The 27,964-nt window shown below is 41.6% G+C and overlaps 1 protein-coding gene across 1 annotated transcript; it reads right to left on the bottom strand.

The window, feature by feature from the left end:
• Positions 1-8: 8 nt before the first annotated feature.
• LOC308299819 (extracellular calcium-sensing receptor-like) lies at positions 9-27,960 on the bottom strand (the record flags this gene model as incomplete). Its single annotated transcript, XM_080743604.1, has 14 exons — positions 9-922; positions 1,006-1,129; positions 7,477-7,701; positions 8,490-8,765; positions 11,005-11,117; positions 15,863-16,759; positions 21,077-21,200; positions 21,298-21,525; positions 22,683-22,958; positions 23,847-24,053; positions 24,212-24,484; positions 25,001-25,087; positions 25,924-26,197; positions 27,947-27,960. 14 exons carry the CDS (start codon positions 27,958-27,960, stop codon positions 9-11), a joined length of 4,032 nt encoding a protein of 1,343 aa, XP_080599730.1.
• Between the last annotated feature and the right edge of the window lie 4 nt (positions 27,961-27,964).

Genomic DNA, 27,964 nt, shown 5'->3' with positions numbered 1-27,964 from the left:
TCACATTTTTATGTCTTGGTTGCACTTCGACCCATGATCGACTTCTTTGTATTTCTCTCAGGTTTCAAAATTATTATATAGCACTTTGGTCCAAACAGTGCCACCAAAATGCCAAAACTAGATGCTAAAATAGCAAATATCTCCACCACATCTGCATATTTCCCTGGAGAGCTGATATACGCTGGGATGAAGGCTATCCACACGGCACAGAAAATCAACATGCTGAAAGTGATTAACTTGGCTTCGTTGAAGTTGTCTGGAAGATTCCTTGCCATGAATGCAAGGAGGAAGCTGAGGAGTGCCAGTAAACCAATATAACCCAACAACACACCAAAACCAACCGTTGACCCAACATCACACTCATAGACTATCTTATCACTGTGGTATTGAGTGTTTTTATGAGGAGTTGGTGAGGCAGACACAAGCCAAACTATACAAATTATTGCCTGGACTAAAGTAAGAACCAGAACTGTTCCTCTCTGCTGCACAGCACCAAACCACTTCATAATGTCTGCTCCTCCAGGCTTGGAGGCCTTGAACACAGCCAACACCACCATAGTCTTTACCAGGATAGCTGAGATACAAAGAACAAAGCTAATTCCAAATGCCGCATGTCTCAGCTGACAGGTCCACATTCTGGGACGACCAATGAACAGAAGAGAACACAAGAAACACAGTTTGAGTGACAACAAAAGTTGGAAGCTGAGTTCTGAGTTGTTGGCGCGTACCATGGGTGTGTCTCGATGATAGATGAAGATTCCCAGGACAATGGCACTGATGAGTGAGCCAATTACTGAGATGGTTGTCAAGGAGATACCCAGGGCCTCATGGTAGGAGAGGAACTCCACGCTCTTATGGACACAGTGGTCACGCTGGGGATTGGACCAGAAGTCTTCTGGACAACTGGTGCACTCTGTAGAGTCTAACAAACAGGACAAGATTAAACAGACAGTGATGATGCTAATGATAACCACAACCGCACATTGCTACATGATGTAAACCTACCAGTTTCATTGCTGATCTCTCCCTCAGAACAAGCAATGCAGTCAAAGCAGCAGACAGGTTCTCCTTTCCTTCTGGCCAGACGGGTTCCAGGGGAACAGCTCTCACTGCACACTGACTGAGGTGGCTGCAGAGAAAACAAGACTGCACTCTGACGAGGAGCAAACTTGCGCCTTTTCTTAACACATGGGATGCTAAGGTTTATAACATTTCTAGCTGTTGCTGCTGCCGCCGTTCACTCACGCTTTATTTTGAAGAGCCTCGGAAGCTTTGTGCGTGTGCACGTGAGTGTCCGCTGACGATTGAGGAAGAAAATCAATTTGTTTACAAACGCTCGCGAAACTAAAATCCAAACCGCGGCCGACCATCGCGGTAAAGTGTCGCCGTGAAAACAATCAGATCTTTGCTTCCCTGGCGTTCTTTTCACCTCATTCATAGATAAAGCCCTTTTATGTTTGAGCCTAGAATGGAAATCAATGCAGCCTTGTCGAACCATTTTCTCCCTCTCTCTGAGCTACGGGGTGACGTATGGACTAGGGTCATTCACAGGGCACACAGCATGCAGGTAGAGCTGTGCAGTTAACCCCTTGTTGCCTCGTTCAGGAACGAGACAACTCCTTTTGGCAGGGTGACCCCTAGTGGCCTTAACTCGTTACTGAACGAGTTTGGCACCCAAGTTGTTAAGTGTGTCTTTCTGTAAATCCTCTAGCATATAGGTGGTTTCCAGTGTTGGGAAGAACGCCGTTACTTGTAACGGCGTTACGTAACAAAACTTCTTTTCTCGGTAACTAATAACGTAACTCGTTACCTTTCCCTTTCAATAACGCCGTTCTAGTTACTGTGGTGTAAAGTGGCTAGTTACTTTCAGTGGTCCAAATGAACCGTTTCGCTCCGCAGCGGAGAACAGACTGAGAGCGGCAGCCCCTCCCCTCCCTGCCTGCCCTGTCATAAGCTGCCTCTGCCTGTGTCTGTGGTAACTCTCACAGTCAAGTGAAAAACATGCCTGGTCTAGCACACTAACTTGATGCGCTGTAGAGGAGCAATGATTGGTTGACCTAGCTTAAAGCTTCAGGCTAAGCCAATCAGAGACGGCCTTGGGCGGGTCTTAAAGAATACACACAAACTGAAGCCAGCGCACACACATTGTCACATAAAAAGAAGAGAGACGGAGCGGAGAGTTTTCGTGTCTCCAAATGCTGGCGAGATCTCGAGACAACAGCAGCTTTGCAACTTGGAAACATTATTTTAACTTTGTGGAGATAAATGGCGCTAGAATCTACTTCACCAAAATCGCCACAGCATGTCACCCAGAGTGAACCAAACAGATTGATTGCCAAGCCACGTAATGCAAGTGCTAGCTATGAAACATGCTTGATCAATTATGCTTTCTATCGCAACCTTTGAGTCTGTTACCTTCAGAGAACTAGTGGTCACTAGTGTTGCACAGCACAACGATAAGTTCACAAAAAAGGCTACAATGAATATATGCCTGTCAACATTTCTAAACTTATCTTTAGCTTTATTGTTCCACTGCATTTCTATGCATAATAATTGCTACAATGACAGGGAGTTGTCTTTTTTCTTTATAAGGTCATTATTGAAGCCCCCTAAAAAAAAAAAAAAAAAAAAGTGTAACTGACTTTTTCCAGAATGCTTCGTTTGATTATATATATTTTTTTAAGTAAAGTAAGGTAACTAGTAACTAGTTACTTTTATAATTTAGTAACTAGTAACTTAACAAGTTACTTTTTCAGAGCAGTAACTAGTAAAGTAATGTTACTTTTTTCAAAGTAACTTGCCCAACACTGGTGGTTTCACAAAATGTTAAAAAAAATCGTAATCACAAAGAAAAACTTTCAAATGTAACAGAAATAGGGACTGCACTCTGACGAGGAGCAAATTTGCTATTTTTCTTAAATGTGTCTTTCTCTAAAATCTAAATACTAAATATTAAAAATAAGAGTTTAGTAACATAATCAAATATCTAATATAAAAATGTTACGTAAAAGAAAATCATAAAAAGGTTATGTTTCAAATGTATTTTAAGAAATAATTAAAAGATAATAAATAAATTAATTAATTAAAAAAAAGAAATATATTATTAAATCAATAAGTTTGAAAAAAAAGTATACAACATCTAATGAATATCTGAAATTACAACCTTTATGAATAAAGATTAACTCAATGGTAATGATATCAATATTAAATCGTGGTCAGAATAATATGTATCTTTAACCTCAACAGTGACATTGATGGTTTGCCATTTGTTGAAATATACATGATCTAAAAGAGTTCCATTATCTGTTGTTGGACTATTAACTAGCTTTTTGAAGCCAGATGTAAACATACATTTTTCAATCTGTTGTCCATTATTATTATAAAGATTAGCATTGAAATCTCCAAGATTTAACAAATTGTAAATTAAAAAGTGGAGATGTTTCATGTATTTCCAATTGTGATTGATGTCATCTTTTCATCTCCTCTTTAACATGTCTGTCCACTTTGATCTTGTTTGGGTCAAAATCAATTATGTGTAATCCAGTTAGACTTCTTACTCTACTAAAAGCAACATAGGCTTGTCCGGCATTAAAGCGTGAGTCTTTTATAGATACTACAATGCTCTTTACAGCTAGACCTTGTATCTTCACATTTTACTAGTATTGCAAAAACCTTCTGAGTTTGGTCGTGGAAGTCAATATGTTGAACAAAGCCTCTAGCACCATTCACCAATCCATCAGCCACATTGACATTAACAGTAAGCATCACTTGTGCACCAATTGCAATATTAAGAACATTTCTTAGACCTCTCGTATTAGATGTTTTGTGCAATGTGGAATCTAGATTAAATAACATTGTATAAATGATCTGCCCTCTGTCTGTCCAACTGTCTCCATACAAATGTATGCCGATGACAAACTAGCAGCAGATAAACTGAATGTAGCCATGGTCCATGTGTCTGATTGGCTGAGGAACTCATGTTTACATCTAAACACAAACAAAACTGTTTGTATGTTTTTCTCACACAACTCCACAGAATCTGAACCTGACAATGTTGTCAGGTAGTATCAGAATTTAAATATCTCGGAATCACACTAGACTCAAACTTTTAAGAAACATGTTAAAAAGGTAGTCAACACAATCAAATTAAATTTGAATAATTTCAGGCACATAAGACCATATCTCACAACAGATGCAGCCAAACTGTTCAAGCACGCAATGATCTTTTCACACGTAACATACTGCTTCACAACCTGGTCACAAACAAACTTAACAACCTTGAAACCCATAGAGTCACTTTAGAAACAGACATTAAAACATTTGATCAAAAGCCCAACCGTTACCATCATTTCCATATCGTACAAAAATACAATCTGTTTAACTTTGACAGCATTAGGCATTTCTCAGATTCTTTCTCGTTTTTAAGGTGCTTAATGGACTTGCACCACCACCATTGAAAAGTTCATAAAGCGATGTGGGGGTAGAACAACAAGGGCAACTAGCAGAGGGGACTGTGAGGTACTGTACCATCCAGACTGAGTGTGTTTGGGAAAACAGTCATCTCTGTTAGAGCCTCCAACCAATGGAAGTGAGAGAGACCTCCAACTACCTTACCTTCAAATTTCACCTTAAGAAGTGGCTTAAAGCCAACCAAATTTGTAATTATGGGTAATTATTTGACACTGGTGTCATAACATTACTGTTTCTCCCCTTTACTATTTACTATTTACTACTTTGTATTTACTATTTACCTTTTACTACCAGTTTTACTGTATCGTGATGTATTGTATTGTACTGTATGTATTATACAGATTGTTGTATGAATCATATCTCAACTTTTTACAACCTGCTCAGGGACTACAGATGAAAATTTGCTTATGGCTAACTCTGGCATATTTACATTGATGTGAAAACTGACATGTTGATTTTTGTGCTTTGTCCCTGACAAATAAAATAAATAAATAAATAGCTTCATCTTCATCTATCCTCTGTTCTTATAACAAACATTTCAGTATTTAACTTAAAAAGTTTCAGAATATTGTGGCGATCAACACAACTGTTCATAGTAAACACATGAAGTACGTCATTTGGGTAACATTTGCTATACCCTGTGCCGCTATCACCTATGGGTGACCGTGTTTGTACTGTAGGAAACTTTCTCCAATGCAGTGATAGTATGAAGATGTAGTCTTTATAGATGGTATGGTAGATGGTAGATAGTATGAGCTTTCTTCTCAATGGACATGTGTTATATTAAAGAAAATATATTTATTATACTATAGTGTTATAATTTGTGCAACAGACAAAATTAATCAGTTAAAGTCCCAGTCTTAATACATACATATATATATATATATATATATATATATATATATATATATATGTGTGTGTGTGTGTTATATTAAAGAAAATATATTTATTATACTATAGTGTTATAATGTGTGCAACAGGAAAAAAAAAAACATCTAACTGAACGCAATACTTGCGCCTTGCTTTTCTGACGGGCGCAAGTAATCAGGCACGTGCACACTTGAGTCCCTGCTTCAAACTCTCCTAAACTTGAATCATATGATATCATATCATATATCATCATATGTTGAAAGAATTGCCCTCTGTGTAGAAATCAAGCAGCGAAAATAGCCGACCTTTAAGCTCACAACGTGTTGCAGGGCGACGCGTTGTGAGCTTGGAGGTCTGCTATTTTCAATATTTTCACCAAAAGGCCCTTTTCTCCACGTCCCTGGAGAAAATTAGCAATTTCAGACTAAACTAAATTACATTCACATTATTATTACCAGTAAGACTCCCTAATCGGGAGATAAGCGACCGTTGGTCGCTTATCTCCACAAATAGGCAAAAAAAAATGTCTTTCCAAAATCGTCCTGATGGTGGCGCTAGATGGGACAGATGCGTTTTGATTACATGACTGTAGAGATACTGTGCGATTTGCGTGATTTTAGGGCAAAAATTGTAGGAGCAGTGTCCAAAAATGTGTTTAAAAAAATCGGCATGAAGGTGGCGCTAAATGGGACAGATCCATGTTGATGACATGAGTGTAGACATACTGTGTAGCGATTTGCGTGATTTTAGGGCAAAAATTGTAGGAGCAGTGTCCAAAAATGTGTTTTAAAAAAACGGCCTGAAGGTGGCGCTATATGGGACAGATCCATGTTGATGAGATGAGTGTAGACATACTGTGTAGCGATTTGCGTGATTTTAGGGAAAAAATTGTAGGAGCAGTGTCCAAAAATGTGTTTTAAAAAATCGGCCTGAAGGTGACGCTATATGGGACAGATCCAAGTTGATGACATGAGTGTAGACATACTGCAGGGGTTGACACTAAGGTCTCAGAGGCACTTGCCCATCGGGCAAGTACAGGTCATGTTCTACTTGCCCGAAGGTAATGCCCACTTGCCCGAAAAGTAAATCGTCCATTATAAAATGATAGGTACGATTTTAATTACCGCTCAATTTAACACTTATTTCTTTACTTTCTGGGGCTGTGCAATAAAATGTCATACCTCAATAACTCCAAATCCAAATACCTTAGCTATGATTGAATATGTCTATGGTTTCACACTTATTATTTTATATTTTTAAATGTAGCAACAGTAAAAACAGCCCATTATAGGTAAATAGAGCTCTTATTTTACATTCCACATACCAGAAGACACAGCGCACTGGCCACGTTCAGGTGTTTAGACAGATATCTTGTGTTGTGTTTATAGACATTTGTGTCCCCTCTCAAATGAGCACTTGCCCTGTCGGGCAACCTGAAAGCCAGCTTCACCTGCCCTGACGTTGTATTTACCTGCCGGGGGCAGGTGGGCAAGCCTTAGTGTCAATGCCTGTACTGTGTACCGATTTGCGTGATTTTAGGGCAAAAATTGTAGGAGCAGTGTCCAAGAATGTGTTTTGCAAGAATCGGCCTCATGGTGGCGCTAGAAGAGGGCCATGTGAGAAGTGAGGCATGGGGTCTCCGTGCCGCCGAAGCGGACGAATAGGTACCGGCCGTGGCTCTCCCGGTCGCTCCTAGCCCGAGTTACGGCATTTTATGTGCGCTGCAGTGGAGGGGGTCCTCCACTGGGGGCGCCACCACTTTTGCATCCATTCTGGAGCACCAGGTGTCGGTGGTCCCCGGGAATTCCCCGTGTGCAGCCCCGTTGGGGTGGTCATTTGGTCTTTTTTACACATTTGGTCATTTTTTACACCTGGGGGTCAGGTCCCTGGAGCTCCGGGGGTCCTTGGAGGTTGTAGTTTGGCAGGCAAGGAGTTTGTGTGGAAATTTTGGCATGGATCGGGCCAACGGTGGCGGAGATATGAGTAGGGGGAAAGTGTGACGTGTGACGAGTGACGTGACGGAGGGACAGACTGACTGACTGACGGACTGACGGCCTGTGGAGGTTTGGATAGTATAGAAGTAACTGCGACCTACGGTCGCAATTATTATTATTATTATTAGAAAGCAAAAGTCACCTTTGTTGATTCATGGTTCCAGATTATTTTGTCTTCATCTAGGATGAGTTCTTCACCTCCGGCAGTCTCCTTGACAATACCTACATTTTGAACCTTTGTGCTTCCATCAGGGAGCCACACCCAGTTCATGATATCATAGATCTGTATAGAATCACCATTCTCATCAAATGATACATGCTCACCAAATGATGTGGTGAAGTTGATCTTTTCCAGGTAGTATAAAAGCTAGGAATAGTGAGATATATAATTGCCAAGTGAGCAACACCTTCAGAATGTGCTGCAATCAGTTGAGCATGACTCCTATAAGTGCAAGCTGAACACAGTGAATAGGACAATATTTAAATATTTTCAAACATTTTTCAGTGAGTTTCAATGAAAATGTAATGTTTCTTCTTGATTAAACACCTTTTCTCTTGGCAGAAACACCTCCTCACAAACTATTTGTTGTATTTTTGAGAAATTGCCATGTCATGTTATCAAGAAATGAGAGTTCTAAAAGCAGCCAAAATGTCACTTAACTAGGACAATATTTCAATATTTTCAATCATTTTTTCAGTGACTTTCAATGAAAATGTAAATGTTTCTTCTTGATTAAACATGCTTTCTCTTGTCAAAAACACCTTCTCACAAACTATTTGTTGTATTTTTGAGAAATTGCCATGTCATGTTATCAAGAAATGAAAGCTCTAAAAGCAGCCGAAATTTCACTCTTTCCTAAATTTGACATGCTGCGCTGCACCTCTAGATATGAATGAATTTCCCCCAAACTTTGCTAAAATCAGTTGCATAGACATTGGAACAAAGTTCTAGATGGAATGAGATGATTTTTTTTGCATTGAATTTTGATGCACCCTAATATACTGTATAATATATATATATAAAAAGCACTAATATCGCCCAGCCTTGATATATATATAAATATTTATTTTCCTACGTACGTACATACTCATTATTGTTACACATTTGAATTGAATTTGAAGTATTCACACGTAAAATGTGAATTAATATTATACCTGCCATGGCTGTATTGTCTGCAAAGTGGCACAGCTGTGCCCAGTGAAAGGCCCTCTTCCTGGCACACATTGCAACATGTCATGAAGGGCATGGGCCATAGCATAAACAGCCTTGTACACATTATATTCTACCCTGAGGTCAGACACCTCAAAAAGCCTAGTGCCTGATGTTACCAGATCCTCTTGTCCAGTGCACACCCTTCCACCAGCCTCCACCCATTCTGACGGAAGGGGTGCAAATTTACACTGAAAGGTGTGCTCCCAAAACTGCTTCACCTGAAGAAACATAATGAAGACAAAGAAGCACAAATTAAATGACTTAATACCTAGAAATTGCAGCATAAATATAATTTAAAAACAGGACTCACTAAGGTATATTCATGGATGTTGTCAGGATCATTGTCAGGATGTGTTTTTAACAAGAAGTTCTTCAGACCTGGTATCTCTCCGCGATGGATGGTAACAGCTAACATGCCTCCAATGTACGGCAAGAATTGAGGATACATAATATAAAATTCTATTGTCCAATCTGCACCGCCAATCCATTGCAGTCCTCTGACATCGTTCTTTACCACCTGTTGATTTAGTAACTAATATGTTAGGGATGCATTTGATTTGACTCACTTCAGATTTCTTATTATAAATGTTTAAATTAATATTAAATATCGTTGCTGTCGGGCCAAAACTAATCCAATTTTGGAGGTTATTGATTTTTTTTCCCTTTTCCATAAATCAGTGCTTTATGCAAAAAACATGTGTGTTGGTTAAAATATATTGAACCAATGGAAAGTAGTAAAAAAACACTTGAACTTGTTTTCTCATTTTCTGGAAAATGAACCTTTTGGAGCTGGTTTTGGCCCGACAGCAGAGATATGGTAAAATAACATAAAATATCATATCAACTCCAACCTCCTCCATCAGATTAATCTGATAGATCCCATATGCAAATAAAATGACCACACGAGCTGTGGATGTCTTCATCACAGTGACAATCCTCTGAAGTTCAGCTGGGTCACTGTCCCAGGGCAGAACCTCCAAATAAGCCAGACAACCCAGACCAGACTGGGCCAGCTCAGATTGGAAGATTCGAGCAGCATCGCGGCCATAGTCAGAATCAGTTAAAATAAATCCTACCCAAGTCCAGTCAAACCGCTTCATAATCTGAATCATAGCTCGCACCTGATTGCATACAGAATGGAGGGATAATTAAATAGCCTAGGTTATTATTCACAAAGTGGCAAATCTGTGAGTCTCCTACTCCGATACAATGAAAAGGTCTAATCTAAGGTTTCAGCTCCAGCAGTTATTGACACACAAACAAATGAGAGGCAACATGCAATATAGCAATTACACTCACTAGCAAAGGTTTTTGTCAAATTGTGGAATATGAACAACTTGATATCAACATCAGATCTGTAGTTTGTAGAAACGTACATGGAAGACATTACTTGGGATTGTTCTAAAGAAGGATGGGAACTGATCCTTGTCACTCAGACAGGAGCACATGGCATAGTAGCTGACCTGAAAAGGGCACAAAAAAATCTACGCTGTAAAATCCCACTTTGGACAAATATTTTTGCAAACATAGCATTTTCAAGCCGAGGGGGAGATGGAGGAAAGAAAAAAGGGCATTGTATTCAGCTTCAAACAAGCAGTGGCCGCCTTTGTCATATTTTGGTATCCCATTTCAGACACGCTTTTTAAGCACATACTCTCTACCCTAACCTTTAATCACCATGTGCATTGCACAAGTTCTTGTGGACATTTTCCACCTCATTTTTTTTTTGGGGGGGGGGCTTTTTCCACCTTTTTTATTGATAGATGTATAGTAGGTGACATGCAGCAAATGTTGTCAGGATCGGGACTCTAACCTGCAACACTGCAAGTCTGATCTTGATTACCAGCCTAGGTGCCTGGACCACTGCCCTGTGGCCAAGGCCCTCACAAAACATTTTAACCATAGGTACATTTGACATTTTATACATATTATTAATAGATGTGGTCATTGGCTTTAGACGGGCAATAATGCCTAATCCTGCAGAGTATTCACAAGGTACCACCCTCTCTCGCACGCTCGCGCTCTCTCTCTCTCTCTCTCTCTCTCTCTCTCTCTCTCTCTCTCTCTCTCCAATTTAAATTACTCTCTGACATGTTTTAAATCTATATACTATGTAATCAATGATGCACATACAATCTACATTCACAATCTTCTCCCTCTGCTCACATGCTCTGCCTGCAATACATTTCTACATAATCTTCATTTATAAAAAAAAGAAAAAAAGAAAACAAATTAAGCTTATATATAATTGGTGATTTTGAAGGGACATTCAAGTAGGAAACTTACCAGGGGCACTCTGTACAAACCTAATATTCTAGCGATAGCTATGGAACTTTTTGAGACATCAGTACCCACAATTCCGAGCACCGGAGGGGACCCGACACAGCTCTCTTCCAATTGAATCTGCCTCTCTCTCCCACTGATCATTGACAATGCTGCACGGAACGTAACTCCCACCGAGAGACAGCTATCATACAGATTATATCCCAGAGTCACATTGGGTAGCAGGCTGGGGTCTCTGTTGATCTCATTGATGGCAAAGGCCATGGTCTGGGCCAGCCTAAACCCTTCTATGTAAAACCTAACACACAGAATTACACATTAGCCAGCATATTTATCTTTGTAGAAATATACAACATCAACCAATGGCAATGATGTGGTACAATAAATCAACACAGGTTTTCTGTTCTCTTGCTTTTTGTTGTATTTGTGATACTCACTCATAGCATGCAGTGTCCTGTAGCTTGGAGGTGAAAGACAGTTCAGGGAAGACAGGGTACAGGTGGACATAAAACAAGCCACCCAGAACAAAGTCCCCATCCTTGTACATTCTGTTGGGATTAAACAGTGCCTGTAACTCACAAGAAGAGGAATTTGTGGAAGACAAAGCAGAGAATGAAGAGAACAATATCAAGGTCAAGTACAGGCATGAAAGCGGGTGTGTGTTTAGAGAAGCCCTCATGACTGTCCTCCTCTGTCTAACCCCCCCTTTCCCCAAATCCTTTGTCCAGTTGCTACATTTTATGCACAGTGCTATGTCATCCCCTGTGCCATCTTATGCCACTACGTAATCTTCCACAGCACACTTCAGTAATATTCCATCCCCTCTGTGCCACTTTATGCCATTACGTAATCTATCAAAACATCTATCTGGGTGGACAGAGGCAGTAGTAGAGACAGGGCTGAGCAATCCTTTCATATCAATATAATGTTTCCCACTAGTGTGTCAAAGACCTGGCAACTAGTTATCATGAATTACATTATCTATTCTAGGCCGATTTTTACTCCTACAGATTTTGTCAAAGAATCACGCAAATCGGTAGACAGTATCTCCTCAGTCATATGATCGACATGGATCTGTCTGATTTTCCATATTCCAACATTTTTTATATTTTTTAGCCCATGATTTTGTAACACATTTTTTCACCCAGTGCCATTTGCTTAACCTGTAATCCTGGTTTCTGCTCTCCCTCTGCCACGCTGGGGAAGCCCCGGCTGGCCAGGGGGAGGCAGTACAGAAACCAGGATTACTGCATGTTTTTGTGAAGGTATCTACCCTAGGAGACATGGGGAGAACATGCAAACTCTACACAGAAAGGCCCTTTTGCCATCACCACCTAGGGTAGTGAGTTTTCATAAAAAGGCGTGATCGTGGCGAAGCGGCAAACTTCCTTCGCCAAACAGGAAGTGCCTCCTCTTCTGATTGGTCGATACTTGATTGTTCCTTTTTTTGGCTACAGCTCATCAACCGCTTGTCGTACATACTTGTGGGTGGTGTCATTTGACATGTTTCAGAGTCCTTCAGCTTAATTGGTTTAGCTTAGCCCCGCCCCCTCTTCCGATTGGCCGAAACTTTATTTAGCTTTATCTCGTCAACCGTTTGTCATACAGACTTGTGGGTGGTGTCATTTGACTTGTTTCAGAGTCCCTCAGCTTAATTGGTTTAACTTAGCCCCGCCCCTCTTCTGATTGGCCAAAACTTTATTTGGCTTTATCTCGTCAACCGTTTGTCGTACAGACTTGTGGGTGGTGTCATTTGACTTGTTTCAGAGTCCTTCAGCTTAATTGGTTTAACTTAGCCCCATCCCCTCTTCTGATTGGCTGAAACTTTATTTGGGCTGTAACTCATCAACCGTTTGTCATACAGAATTGTGGGTGGTGTCATTTGACATGTTTCAGAGTCCTTCACCTAAATCGGTTTAACTTAGCCGTGCCCCCTCTCCTGATTGGCCGATAGTAAATAGTACCTTTAACTTTTCAACTGTTTGTCGTACAAACTTGTGGGTGGTGTCATTTGACTTGTTTCCTTGTCCTTAATTGGTTGGTGTAACTTAGCCCCGCCCCCTCTGCTGATTGGCTGCTGCACCTTGTGACGTGGGTAGAGCTATCGCTGCTTGCAGCTTTAATGATAGTTTGCATTTTCAAAAGGATTGCTATTTTTACTTAGGTTAGTCTGGTAGTAAACTGAATCTACAAAGATATACCAATATACACATAATTGTAGTAAAATACAGAGAGAAACTGCATATGTATTCATTGTATTATTATTATATATTTTTTTTACACTTTTATGTCTTGGTTGCACCTCGACCCATGATGGACTATTTTGTATTTCTTTCAGGTTTCAAAATTATTATATAGCACTTTGGTCCAAACAATGCCACCAAAATGCCAAAACTAGAAGCTAAAATAGCAAATATCTCCACCACATCTGCATATTTGCCTGGAGAGCTGATATACGCTGGGATGAAGGCTATCCACACGGCACAGAAGATAAACATGCTGAAAGTGATTAACTTGGCTTCGTTGAAGTTGTCTGGAAGATTCCTTGCCATGAATGCAAGGAGGAAGCTGAGGAGAGCCAGTAAACCAATATAACCCAACAACACACCAAAACCAACTGTTGACCCAACATCACACTCATACACTATCTTATCACTGTGGTATTGAGTGTTTTATGAGGAGTTGGTGAGGCAGACAAGAGCCAAACTATGCAGATAATTGCCTGGATGAAAGTAAGACTATATCCCAGGGTCACATTGGGCAGTAGGCTGGGGTTGTTGTTTGAACTCAGCAATGGCAAAAGCTATGGCAGATCTGCGTGCCATCTTATGCCATTAAGTAATCTTCCACAACACACATCAGCTGTTCCATCCCCTGTGCCACCTTATGCCACTACGTAATGTTTCACACCTATCTGGGCAGAGGCAGTCAGCTGGCTAGTAGAGACTGGGCTTAACATGAAACTAATCCTGTCATATCAAAATAATGTTGTGTGTTTCCTGCGATGTGTCAATGATACTATCTATAAGGTAATAAAATCAAGTTTAAAGTTTGGCAAAAACCCATTCACTTGATGGAGCATAATCCTATTTGGTACCAGCAGACGGGGAGACAGTGAAACTATAGAGGCCATTCATATGAACTTTCTCTTGAAGTCTCTACATACATCGCGTTGAGGCGATATCTCTATGTATATCGCCTCAACTTGTAAGCCAGATACTATGCCCTTGTTTATAACACGATGCTATCAACTCAACTGCAAGGTTGATACAATTAATCAACAGATACACTGCAAGCACATTCATGGAACACACTGTTTATTGCACTTCCTTGTTTCAGCAAAGAAAGTCACATACTGTATCTAATAGTGATACTTTTCAATATTACAGTTGTGTGAGAGCCGCCATAAAATACAGTGAGCTCGCATCCGAAATGACCAAATGTGGCAGCTCCACAAACACACAAACCAAACCAATTACCCCAGGCATACGTATCAACAGGCCACTTAAGCCACAAGGTTTAAGAATTACACAATAATAACACAAACAAAATATTCACATAACAATATTCATTTATTGTTTTGGTCCAGACATGCTCATTTAACCCTTAATACAATGATGTGGCATGTACAGTCAAATAATGCAAATGCATAAGTCAGTTATAATCATCAATTTACAACCTACATATAACATATGTAGGTTATATTGTAATAATATGCATATGCATTTGCCTCTTACATGCTGTATCTGTAGAAAAAAACCATTGACTTTGAATGGGGGACTCCGAAAAACAAACAGAAACTTTGGCGCCACTTAACTCTGGCATACTTTTGCCTAGCAATATGATTTAAACTTTAAAACGCTCACACTACTTTGGACTTTTTCCGGACAATAGGGACGAACTGTGATTGATTAAGCCCCACCCCCTCTTTCTTCCTGTTGGCTGAGCTTTAACCAACCATAACTCTTACTTATTATTTAAGCCCCGGCCCCTCTTAAGCCCCCCCCCCCCCCCTATATTATTGGTTGAAACGTTATTTGGCTATAACTCATCAACCGTTTGTCATTCAAACTTGTGGGTGGTGTTATTTGACTTGTTTCAGAGTTCTTCACCTTAATTGCTTTAACATAGCCCCACCCCATCTTCTGATTGGCCGAAGCTTTATTTGGCTCTAACTCATCAACCGTTTGTCGTACAAACTTGTGGGTGGTGTCATTTAACTTGTTTCAGAGTTCTTCACCTTAATTGGTTTAACTTAGCCCTGCCCCCTCTTCTGATTGGCCGAAACTTTATTTGGTTATAACTCATCAACCGTTTATTGTACAAACTTGTGGGTGGTGTCATTTAACTTGTTTCAGAGTTCTTCACCTTAATTGGTTTAACTTAGCCCCGCCCCCTCTTCTGATTGGCCGAACATTTATTTGGTTATAACTCATCAAACGTTTGTCGTACAAGCTTGTGGGTGGTGTCATTTGACTTGTTTCAGAGTTCTTCACCGTAATTGGTTTAACTTCGCCCGCCCCCTCTTCTGATTGGCCGGAACTTTATTTGGCTATAACTCATCAACCGTTTGTCGTACAAGCTTGTGGGTGGTGTCATTTGACTTCTTTCAGAGTTCTTCACCTTAATTGGTTTAACTAAGCCCCGCCCCTATTAAGCCCGCCCCTGTCTTCCTATTGGCTGAGCTGTAAACAGCTATAACTCCAGTTTGCAGCATGGTACCGTCTCGAAACTTGGCGTGAGTACTTAGATGGCCAATAGGGATGAGCTGTAATGATAAGCCTGATTATTGGGTGGTCCGACAGACCTAACGGCTAACCGCTAATGCTAACCGCTACTTCCGCTAATGCTAATGCTAAAATGCTAACGCTAAAATGTTAATGCAAATGTTGAAAAATGTTAATGCTAATGCTACAAATGCTAATATAAAAAATGCTAATGCATACACTTAGCGAGCTGCAGGCACACTTAACATTTCGTAGGAATTTTCTTTTCTAGTTTTTATTTTTACGCTTCTATGTCTTGGTGGTACCTCGACCCATGATGGACTTCTTTGTGTTTCTCTCAGGTTTCAAAAGCATTATATAGCACTTTGGTCCAAACAGAGCCACCAAAATGCCAAAACTAGAAGCTAAAATAGCAAATATCTCCACCACATCTGCATATTTGCCTGGAGAGCTGATATATGCTGGGATGAAGGCTATCCACACGGCACAGAAGATCAACATGCTGAAAGTGATTAACTTGGCTTCATTGAAGTTGTCTGGAAGATTCCTTGCCATGAATGCAAGGAGGAAGCTGAGGAGAGCCAGTAAACCAATATAACCCAACAACACACCAAAACCAACCGTTGACCCAACATCACACTCATAGACTATCTTATCACTGTGGTATTGAGTGTTTTTATGAGGAGTTGGTGAGGCAGACAAGAGCCAAACTATACAGACTATTGACTGGATGGCAGTAAGAAGCAGAACTGTTCCTCTCTGCTGCACAGCACCAAACCACTTCATAATGTCTGCTCCTCCAGGCTTGGAGGCCTTGAACACAGCCAACACCACCATAGTCTTTACCAGGATAGCTGAGATACAAAGAACAAAGCTAATTCCAAATGCTGCATGTCTCAGCTGGCAGGTCCACATTCTGGGACGACCAATGAACAGAAGAGAACACAAAAAACACAGTTTGAGTGACAACAAGAGAAGGAAACTGAGTTCTGAGTTGTTGGCACGTACCATGGGTGTGCTTTGATAATAGATGAAGATCCCCAGGACAACGGCACAGATAAGTGTCCCTAACAATGAGATGGTTGTCAAGGAGATACCCAGGGCCTCATGGTAGGAGAGGAACTCCACGCTCTTAGGGACACAGTGGTCACGCTGGGGATTGGACCAGAAGTCCTCTGGACAACTGGTGCACTCTGTAGAGTCTGATGAAAAGGGCAAGTTTAAATGGTACAGTAACATTCTAAAGACAAGAAAAGAAAATTTCTAAGAAATGTGCCTGCAGCTCGCTAAGTGTGTGCAACCTTGTGTAGCGGTTGGTGTTAGCATTATCATTAGCATTTTAGCATTAGCTTGCATTAGCATTTGTAACATTAGCATATTCACATTAGCATTCGTTAGCATTATCATTTGTTAGCATTAGCATTAGCATTACCATTTTTAACATTAACTTTTTTAGCATTAGCATTTTTTAGTATTAGCATATTTACCATTAGCATTCTTAGCTTTAGCATTAGCGGTTAGCCGTTGGGGCCGTGGAACCACCCACCAAGTTTGAGACCAGTAATGTGTTGGGAAGAGGAGTTATGGCCAAATAAAGCTTCGGCCAATCAGAAGAGGGGGCGGGGCTAAGTTAAACCAATTAAGGTGAAGATCTCTGAAACAAATCAAATGACACCACCCACAAGTTTGTACGACAAACTGTTGATGAGTTATATCCAAATAAAGGTTCGGCCAATCAGAAGAGGGGGTGGGGCTAAGTTAAACCAATTAAGGTGAATGACTCTGAAACAAATCAAATGACACCACCACCAAGTTTGTACGACTAACGGTTGATGAGTAATAGCCAAATAAAGTTTCGGCCAATCAGAAGACGGGGCGGGGCAAGGTTAAACCAATTAAGCTGAAGGACTCTGAAACAAGTCAAATGACACCACCCACAAGTTTGTACGACAAACGGTTGATGAGTTATAGCCAAATAAAGTTTCGCCCAATCAAGGTTCAAGGTTCAACTTTATTGTCAACAATACCAATTTACAAGTAAAAAGGCAAGTGAAATTCATTGTGCGCAAACAAAAGCAGCAGCTACAGTCTTAAAGAATACAGCATTAAAATCAGTGTTAAGTTGCTAAAACAAACTAGCTGCTTAAGGTCTATAAAGATCTAAAAAAAATACAAAGTGCAAAACTCAAGTGCAGAATGCAAAATTGTGCAAAGTGCAAAATTGTGCAAAATACCATTACATAGGCCACAGACATATGACATATAATAGTCCAGGCCGTGTAGTTCAGTGTTTGTTCATGAGTCTGCTGACAGACAGGTAGAAGGTACTCCAGAGTCTTTGAGTGCGGCTGGCAAGGCTGAGGTATTCTGCTTTGTTTAACAATGTCAGAGATACTTGTTGCACTAACTAGCATTGACTGTTACGGTCTCTTTTTGAAAGACACTTTATGTATATATACTTAAAGTGCACCTTCTCTTTATTGGTACTGTACTGCTCTTTTTTCTTACTTCTCTGTAACTTTGTAAATAACTGCATACTGCTATGCTACAACTGGACAACTGAATTTCCCCCTTGGGATAATAAAGGTATCTATCTATCTATCTATCTATCTAGGTACCGCTTTACTGGCCTGAATAGGCCGTGGCCAGGATGATGGACTTCCGCCACAATTCGTTCAGCCTTGGCCACGCATCGCTTCTCATATATTCCCTGGAGGGAGGGAAGCTCACCTCCGACTATCCGCTGGGCTGTCCGCACCACTCTCTGTAGTGCCTTCTGCTGAAGAATATAGTACAGCTCCCGTACGTACCACACGATTAATCCACCCGTCAGGATGCTTTCGATGGTACAGTTTTAGAAAGACCTCAGAATACGGGGGGTGGGGTGACCCTGAACTTCTTCAGGCGCCGTCAATTTAAACCCATTGACCATCGATGTGGATTGGCGTGTGCTCCCTCCTCGGCCTCCGGAAGTCCACAATGAGCTCCTTGGTCTTCCCAGCGTTGAGAGCGAGGTTATTCTCCCGGCACCATAGCGCCAGTGTGTTGACGTCATCTCTGTAGGCCGTCTCATTGTCATCGGTGATCAGCCCCATGACAGTTGTGTCGTCGGCGTACTTAATGATGGTGTTGCAGCTGTGCGTGGTTACACAGTCATGTGTCTACAGGGAGTACAGGAGGGGGCTGAGCACACAGCCCTGAGGTGCACCGGTATTGAGGGTCATTGGGTCAGATGTTACATTTCCCATCCGCACCACCTGACAACGGCTCGACAGAAAGCTCAGTATCCACCTGCACATGGTTGGGTGCAGGCCTAGTTCTCTGAGCTTCATATCGAGTCTTGCAGGGACAATTGTGTTGAAGGCCGAGCTGAAGTCCACAAACAGCATTCGCACGTACCTGTTCTTACTCCCTTTCGCTTCCAAGTGATTGAGGGCAGTATGGATAGCCATGGCAACGGCGTCATCGGTAGATCTGTTTTTCCGGTATGCAAACTGCCATGGATCCAGTGTAGCAGGCAGCACAGAGCAGATATAGTCTCTCACCAACCTCTCAAAACACTTGCTTACGATTGGTGTCAGGGCAACAGGTCTCCAGTCATTGTGGCATGATGTATTTGCACGCTTGGGGACTGGTACGATGGTGGACATTTTGAAGGCTGCAGGGACCTCAGCTTGGGAGAGGGAGAGGTTGAAGATCTCGCTTTGATCTCGCTTTTGATCTCGCTTTTGAGGACAACCTGGTATCCCATCGGGGCCTGCCGCTTTACAGGTGTTCACCTGAAGGCCTTACGCACATCAGCCTCCGAGATGGATAATGGGCTGGCAGATGGTGGTGCAGGTGCAGGCTCCGGTGGTCTGGTGTTGATGCCATCTGTCTCAAACCAGGTGTTCAGCTCATTTGGGAGAGAGGTAGAGGGGGGCTCCGTGCTTCTGGGTCACCCTCTGAAGTCCGTTATTTCCCGGAGCCCTTGCCACACACTCCTCGCATCTCCATTCGTGAACTGGTCTTCCAGCTTAGTCCCATACTCCCGTTTTGCTTTCCTGATGGCTCTCTGGAGGTCAGCACGGGTGGAACCCAGATCTCCAGACCTGTAGGCAACATCCCGTGCATGCAACGCAGCACGGACGTCACTGTTGATCCAAGGCTTCTGGTTTGGATAGGTCCTTACGGTCTTCGGTGGTACTTCATCTTCTATGCATTTACTGATAAATCCAACGACTGAGTCTGAGAACTCGTTGATATTGTTCTCAGAGGCATGTCGAAACATCTCCCAATCTGTGTGTTGGAAACAGTCCAGGAGCATAGAATCGGAGTCCTCAGACCAGATTCGAGCCGCACGTTTTGATGTATATATTGCGGGGGTGACGTAAATCGTGCATCAGTTATTACGTGCCGAAATTTGTGGCGAAATTACTTAATTAACTAGAAAAGAAAATTCCTATGAAATGATGTGTGCCTGCAGCTCACTAAGTGTAGGCATTTGCATTTTTAATATTCACATAGCATTGTAGCATTAGCATTAACAATTTTTTAACATTAGCATTAGCATTTTAGCATTAGCATTTCTAGCATTAGCATTAGCGGAAGTATCGGTTAGCATTAGCAGTTAGCCGTTAGGTCTGTCGGATCACCCACTGAGTTTGAGAACAGTAACATGTTGGGCAGTGAGTTTCTAGACGTTACCATGCTGTTAACTGGAGTTATGGTTGTTTAAAGCCCAGCCAAAAGGAATACAGAGGGGGCGTGGCTTAATCAATTACAGCTCGTCCCTATTGGCCGGAAAAAGTCCAAAGTCATGTGAGCGTTTTAAAGTTTGAATATGGTGCCAAAGTTTCTTTTTTTTTTCGTCTTTTTTTTTTTTTGTCCCCCATTCAAAGTCGATGGGGTTTTTGGGCGTTGTTTTTTTGCGAATTACGTCGCCATGGAGAACAGTAACAGGTTGGGAACAGGCGTTATGGCTGTTTAAAGCTCAGCCAATAGGAAGATAGGGGGCGGGGCTTCAGCAATTACAGCGCATTCCTATTGGCTGTCTAAGTACACACAGCGAGTTTTGAGACGATACCATGCTGTTAACTGGAGTTATGGCTGTTTAAAGCCCAGCCAATAGGAATACAGAGGGGGCATGGCTTAATCAATTACAGCTCATCCCTATTGGCCGGAAAAAGTCGTGTGAGCGTTTTAAAAGTTTGTGGCGCCAAGTTTCTTTTTTTTTTCTTTTTTTTTTGAGTCCCCAATTCAAAGTCAATGGGGTTTTTGGGCGTTGTTTTTTTATTGTTGTGAATTACGTCGCCATGGTAACGTGGATCGGAAAGAAAAGTAATAGCAACCTATTCCTGGCCGAGCCGCACGTTTTGATGTATATATTGCGGGGGTGGCGTAAATTGTGCGGCAGTGTGCCAAAATTTGCAAGAACATTACTTACGTATGGCGGATAAGTATGGCGGATTACAACAAGTGTTTTGCCATTGCATGGCAGGCACACTTAATAATCTAACAGCTACATGATGTAAACCTACCTGTCTCATTGCTGATCTCTCCTTCAGAACAAACAATGCAGTCAAAGCAGCAGACGGGTTCTCCTTTCCTTCTGGCCAGACGAGTTCCAGGGGAACAGCTCTCACTGCAAACTGACCGAGGGGGCTACAGAGGAAAGTAGGCTAACAATGATCAATTACAGTCTAAACTAAATTACATTCACAATTTCACATAATCTGTTATTTTAGAAAGCCAAAGTCACCTTTGTGGATTCATGGTTCCAGATTATTCTGTCATCATCCAGGATGAGTTCTTCACCTCCAGAACCAGTTTTCTTGACCATGCCTACATTTTGAATCTTTGTGCTTCCATCAGGGAGCCACACCCAGTTCATGACATCATAGATTTGTAAAGAATCACCATTCTCATCAAATGATACATGATCACCAAATGATGTGGTGATGTTGATCTTTTCCAGGTAGTGTAAAAGCTAGAAATAGTGATGAGCAAAATGTGTTCAGTAAGGGTCGATTCATACCGTTATAAGGAGCCTAACTAATTTCGGTTCGGCACTAGGCGAACCCAAATATGGTTCGCATCCCCCGGTTCGGGGGGGCGTCAACCGACTAAATTCGGCTCCGCGGTGCTGGAGAAATGTTGTGACCTCCCGACTTAATTTCGGTACTCAGCGGTGTCTTCTCATTCATTCATCCCGGCTCCAAGTTCATATGCTCGGCTGTGAAGCCAATGAAACAGCGGTCATTTGGGAGGGAGGCACGCCGACTTCCAATGCTTGTCTGGCCGTGTATTGATCGTCGCAGAGCGGATACATTGTCAGGTTCTCACTGGGAGGCGCGCGCGACACACACACACACACACACACACACACACACACACACACACACACACACACACACACACACACACACACACACACAGCTTTGCTACGTGTATCGCTAACACGTCGCCGACCGTTTGAAAGACAAAAGAAGTGCTTAAACACAACTTTGCTAATTGCTAGTGTTCCGTGTTGATAGGTTTTCCACGACGAGTTGTGACTGTGTGATGACATGCATGCAGCAAGGGAGGCGGCACGTCTATAATGTGAGCTTGTAAATTAAATGTTTTTGACAGAGCTCGATTGAGCGTTTGTGAGTGTGAGTGAGAGAGAGAGAGAAGAGACCCCGCTGGTGCTGCTGCCTACTGGAGCTGCTATACTCACTGGACCTCCAGTCATTCAGCGTGCAGCGCGAGGGCAAGTCAAATATGTATCCGCCCTGCAATGCTCATTCATCGGCCACAAACGTTGTCATGCCACCGTTTGCCACGGACCTCCAATATTTACAAGCGACTTCGGCACTAGCCGTTAAGAAAGTATGGATGAACTCCCCCCGAACCTAAATAATTTCGGGTCGGGGAGCCCTCCCGAACCGAAATTAGTTAGGCTCTTTATTAGAGTGTGAAACGACCCTAAGTCGTAAAAGGTTTTGGAGAATCAAAGGCATGTACCACCAAAACCACCGAAAACTGTACTGCTATACAATTAATCGCGATTCGCATTACTATACAAATGTAATGTACTATACTCATTATTATTAAGAATTTGAATCGAATTTGTAGTATTAACATGTGATTAATATTGTTTACCTGCCATGGCTGTATGTTCTGCACACTGGCACAGCTGTGCCCAGTGAAAGGCCCTCTTCCTGGCACACATTGTAACATGTCATGAAGGGCATGGGCCAGAGAATACACAGCCTTGTACACATTATAATCAACCCTGAGGTCAGATACATCTAAAAGTGTAGTTTCTGCTGTTGCCAGGTCCTCTTGTCCAGTACACACCCTTCCACCAGCCTTCACCCACTCTGATGGAAGGGGTGCAAATTTACACTGAAATGTGTGCTCCCAAAACTGCTTCACCTGAAAAAACACCATAACGAACCCCCTAAAATGTAAGCACTTTCACTAAACCATTCAAATAAAGCAGCTTATTTGGACGAAAACCCCCCAAAATGCTTATTCATTTTGTAATTTATTCAATGGACAACAAACCTGTCATACATTGTCGTTATTACTAAAGGCAAGGATTATTATCATTATTGCTACCGTCAGGTCGCAGTTAATATCAAAACCTCCACCGGCTGTCAGTCAGTCAGTCTGTCAGTCAGTCAGTCACACCTCACACGTCACACTTTTGCCCTTCTCATTATCTCCGCCACTGTTGCCCCTATCCATGCCAAACTTTGCACACACACACTCCTTGGCTTCTCACATGGCCCTCTTCTAGCGCCACCATGAAGCACATTTTTGGACACGGCTCCTACAAATTTTGCCCTAAAATCACGCAAATCGGTACACAGTATGTCTACACCCATGTCATCAACATGGATCTGTTCCATATAGCGCCACCATCAGGGCCGATTTTTTAAAACACATTTTTTGGACACTGCTCCAACAGATTTTGCCCTAAAATCATGCAAATCGGTACACAGTATGTCTACACCCATGTCATCAACAGGGATCTGTCCCATATAGCGCCACCATCAGGCCGATTTTTTCACACACATTTTAGGTCAATTTGTGTATACATGTGACCTGACGGTCGCTTATCTCCCGATTTAGGGAATCTTACTGGTTATTGATAGAGGCAAGTTATAGCAAGAATCGAGTCAAAGTTCAGACACGTGGCATGGCACAGGAAAATAAAATCTAAAAATGAAATAAAATAGAATAAAAATTAACTCTGTTGAACATTGCATTGTCATGTTTGATCTGAAGAAAACATTAATGTTACAACACGATACTCACTATGGTATTTTCATGGCTGTTGTCAGGATCATTGTCAGGATGTATTTTTAACAAGAAGTCCTTGAGACCTGGTGTCTCTCCACGACGGATGGCAACACCCAGGGTTCCCCCCAGGTATGGCATGAAGTGAGGAGTCTGAAGATTGGAATCTAATGTCCAACCTGGATCTGATATCCATTGCAGACCTGTCACATTCTGCTTTACTACCTGTTGATTGAGTTGGACAAAACATAGCATGAACCTTGTGCGAGCAACCTGTGTGTGTGTGTGTGTGTGTGTGTGTGTGTGTGTGTGTGTGTGTGTGTGTGTGTGTGTGTGTGTGTGTGTGTGTGTGTGTGTGTGTGTGTGTGTGTTTTAACTCCAACCTCTTCCATTAGAGTGACCGCATGGATTCCGTATACATATCCAATGACCACACGAGCTGTGGATGTCTTTATCACAGTGACAATCCTCTGAAGTTCAGCTTTGTCATCCTTGTCCCAGGGCAGAACCTCAAAATAAGCCAGACAACCCAGACCAGACTGGGCCAACTCGGAATGTATGATCCGGGCAGCATCGTGGCCATAAGCATCATCATCTATCAGCAAGCCTACCCAAGTCCACTCGAACCGCCTCAATATCTGGAACACAGCTCGCACCTGATTGTTTACAGAATGGAGGAATAAGTGTTATGTTAGATTTGGCTATAGACATACAGATGTGCCACCTGTCAAAACTTCACACGTCATGCCATTGGCAAGACAGTAGATCTTTCTAGTGGATTGGCAGAAAATTGAACTTGTAGATCAGCTATTTTTGCTATTGTTATGACCTTCTCTGGCTTCGAAGTTTTAATCTACCTATGAAGGTGGATTCTGCCTTTCAATGGGAATGTAGTGGTTTCTTGCCATTTGCGGGTTTCTGCAACAATACGCTTATTCTCCATAAAAAATAGAAAGGCAAAACAGGGGAAGAAACCTGTGGAAAAAATGCATTTGCTGGAGATGTTTCAAGCCTGAGGACTTGAAACGGCACACTGTATAGTGATACATCTCTTTTGATGCTGTCAACAGCTGTCAACAGCTCCAGCAGTAATACACACAATCAAATAGTAAAGTGGTGTGTGGAACATGAACTATTTGATATCAGCAAATTCTTTGCTTGTAGAAAAGTACCTCAAAGAGATTACTTGGTACGGTTCTAAAGAAGGACGGGAACTGACTCCTGTCACTCAGAGTGGAGCTGGTGGAATAGTAGCTTACCTGAAAAACACACACAAAATCTATTCTGAAATATTAGGCCTATGCTATCCTTGCTTATTATCGACTGTAGAAACTTTACACTGGACCTTAGACAACTCTGACTTCAGAACATTGACATTTCTATATTATAAATCCTTGTTTTGAGTGGTCTCCTGTAATATTGTACTATTTTGAGATGTGTATTTTTGGTTGTGAATATTTCACTGCATGCACAATGTTGACTTGACTTGACATGTGTCTAGAATGAAAGTTTCAAATTTTGAATTATATTACAGGAGAAAATGTTTTAGATGGATCTGTAAATATTCAGGTTGAATGTCTCAAAGAGATTCCCCTCCGTTCAAATGACTGGGGGGGGGGGTACAGTAGGCCTATATTGTAAATGTACATGTTGAAAAGCGGTGGTAGCCTTTGCAAACTGGAATGCCATTTTCAAACAATAATATTGTGCTCTTTTAACACAAACCCCACAATGTAGAATAAAAACCCCATACAGTAGAATAATCCTGTGCTCCCTTTAGCACCATGGACATGTTTGGAGAGCAACTCTGTCAACAACACACACCGAAAATGTTGATATCATATGAATATGTTTGTTATGTATGTGTATGTATATGTATGTATGTATGTGTGTGTGTGTGTGTGTGTGTGTGTGTGTGTGTGTGTGTGTGTGTGTGTGTGTGTGTGTGTGTGTGTGTGTGTGTGTGTGTGTGTGTGTGTGTGTCTGTGTCTGTGTGTGTGTGTGTGTGTGTGTCTGTTTGTGTGTGTGTGTGTGTGTGTGTGTGTATGTATGTATGTATTTATCTATTTACTTATTTACTTATTTAGAAACTTACCAAAGGCACTCTGTACAAACCTAATATTCTAGAGATAGCGATAGAATGTCTCGAGGATGAATCACCCACAATTCCTAGCACTGGAGGGGACCCAACACAGCCCTCATCCAATTGAAACTGCTCTTCTCTGCCACTGATCAATGACAACGCTGCACGGTATCCAATTCCAAGCGAGTAACAGGTATCATAGAGACTATATCCCAGGGTCACATTGGGCAGTAGGCTGGGGTTGTTGTTGATCTCAGCAATGGCAAAAGCTATGGTCTGGGCCCACCTGAACGCTTCAATGTTAAAACTAAAACAACACATGCCACTGTAACTTTGAATGTATATAAACTATGCTACTATCTATCAAAACAAGTTGCCTGTTCTCTTGCTTGCTGTTGTATTTGTGAAACTCACCCATAGCAAGAGGGGTCCCGTTGTTTGGAGGTGAAAGACAGCTCAGGATAGACAGAGGAGAGATGAATCTCAAACAAGCCACCCAAGACAAAGTCCCCTGCCTTGTAAATTCTATTGAGATTTAATTGTGCCTGTAACTCACAAGAAGAGGAAGGTGAGGAAGACAAAGCAGAGAATGAATAGAGCAACATCAAGGTCAAGTACAGGTATGAAAGCGGGTTTGTGTCTAGAGAAGCCCGCATGACTGTCCTCCTCGGTCGAACCCCCCCTTTCCCGAATCCTTTGTCCAGTTGCTACATTTTATACACAATGCTATGCCATCCCGCTGATGGCAGATCTGCGTGCCATCTTATGCCATTACGTAATCTTCCACAACACACATCAGCTGTTCCATCCCCTGTGCCACCTTATGCCACTACGTAATGTTTCACACCTATCTGGGCAGAGGCAGTCAGCTGGCTAGTAGAGACTGGGCTTAACATGAAACTAATCCTGTCATATCAAAATAATGTTGTGTGTTTCCTGCGATGTGTCAATGATACTATCTATAAGGTAATAAAATCAAGTTTAAAGTTTGGCAAAAACCCATTCACTTGATGGAGCATAATCCTAATTGGTACCAGCAGGCGGGGAGACAGTGAAACTATAGAGGCCATTCATATGAACTTTCTCTTGAAGTCTCTACGTATATTGCGTTGAGGCGATATCTCTATGTATATCGCATCAACTTGTAAGCCAGATACTATGCCCTTGTTTATAACACGATGCTATCAACTCAACTGCAAGGTTGATACAATTAATCAACAGATACACTGGAAGCACATTCATGGAACACACTGTTTATTGCACTTCCTTGTTTCAGCAAAGAAACTTGCTTTAAGTCACATACTGTATCTAATAGTGATACTTTTCAATATTACAGTTGTGTGAGAGCCGCCATAAAATACAGTGAGCTCGCGTCCCAAATGACCAAATGTGGCAGCTCCACAAACACACAAACTAAACCAATTACCCCAGGCATACGTATCAACAGGCCACTTAAGCCACAAGGTTTAAGAATTACACAATAATAACACAAACAAAATATTCACATAACAATATTCATTTATTTATTGTTTTGGTCCAGATATGTTCATTTAACCCTTAATACAATGATGTGGCATGTACAGTCAAATAATGCAAATGCTTAAGTCAGTTATAATCATCAATTTACAACCTACATATTATGTAGGTTATATTGTAATATATGCATATGCATTTGCCTCTTACATGCTGTATCTGTAAAAAAAAAAACATTGACTTTGAATGGGGGACTCCTAAAAACAAACAGAAACTTTGGCGCCACTTAAAGTGCGGGTGCACGATTTATTCCCCCGCTAAAACATGATTATCAACTATTATGATTATACTAGGAGGAAGATTTTTTCCAAAAAAGTGTACAGAAAGAGTAAAAATTATGTTTTTATGTGGCCACACCCCCAGTTCATTAAGTATGCTTGGTTGTCATGGTGAAGTTAGCTGAAGTTAGCCACACCCCACAGTGTTGGGTGAATAGGAATTAGGGGAGGAGTTGATTGTGTGATGTAATAAGTATGGGTGTTTTTGGAACGGCACATCTGACCCAGCAGGCGGCATCCTC

This window comes from Nannobrachium achirus, assembly GCF_963921795.1.
Source record: "Nannobrachium achirus genome assembly, chromosome: 15".
NCBI classification, from domain to species: Eukaryota; Metazoa; Chordata; class Actinopteri; order Myctophiformes; family Myctophidae; genus Nannobrachium; species Nannobrachium achirus.
The sequence above is the reverse complement of the archived record's forward strand: the minus strand, read 5'-3'. Positions and strand labels throughout refer to the sequence as shown.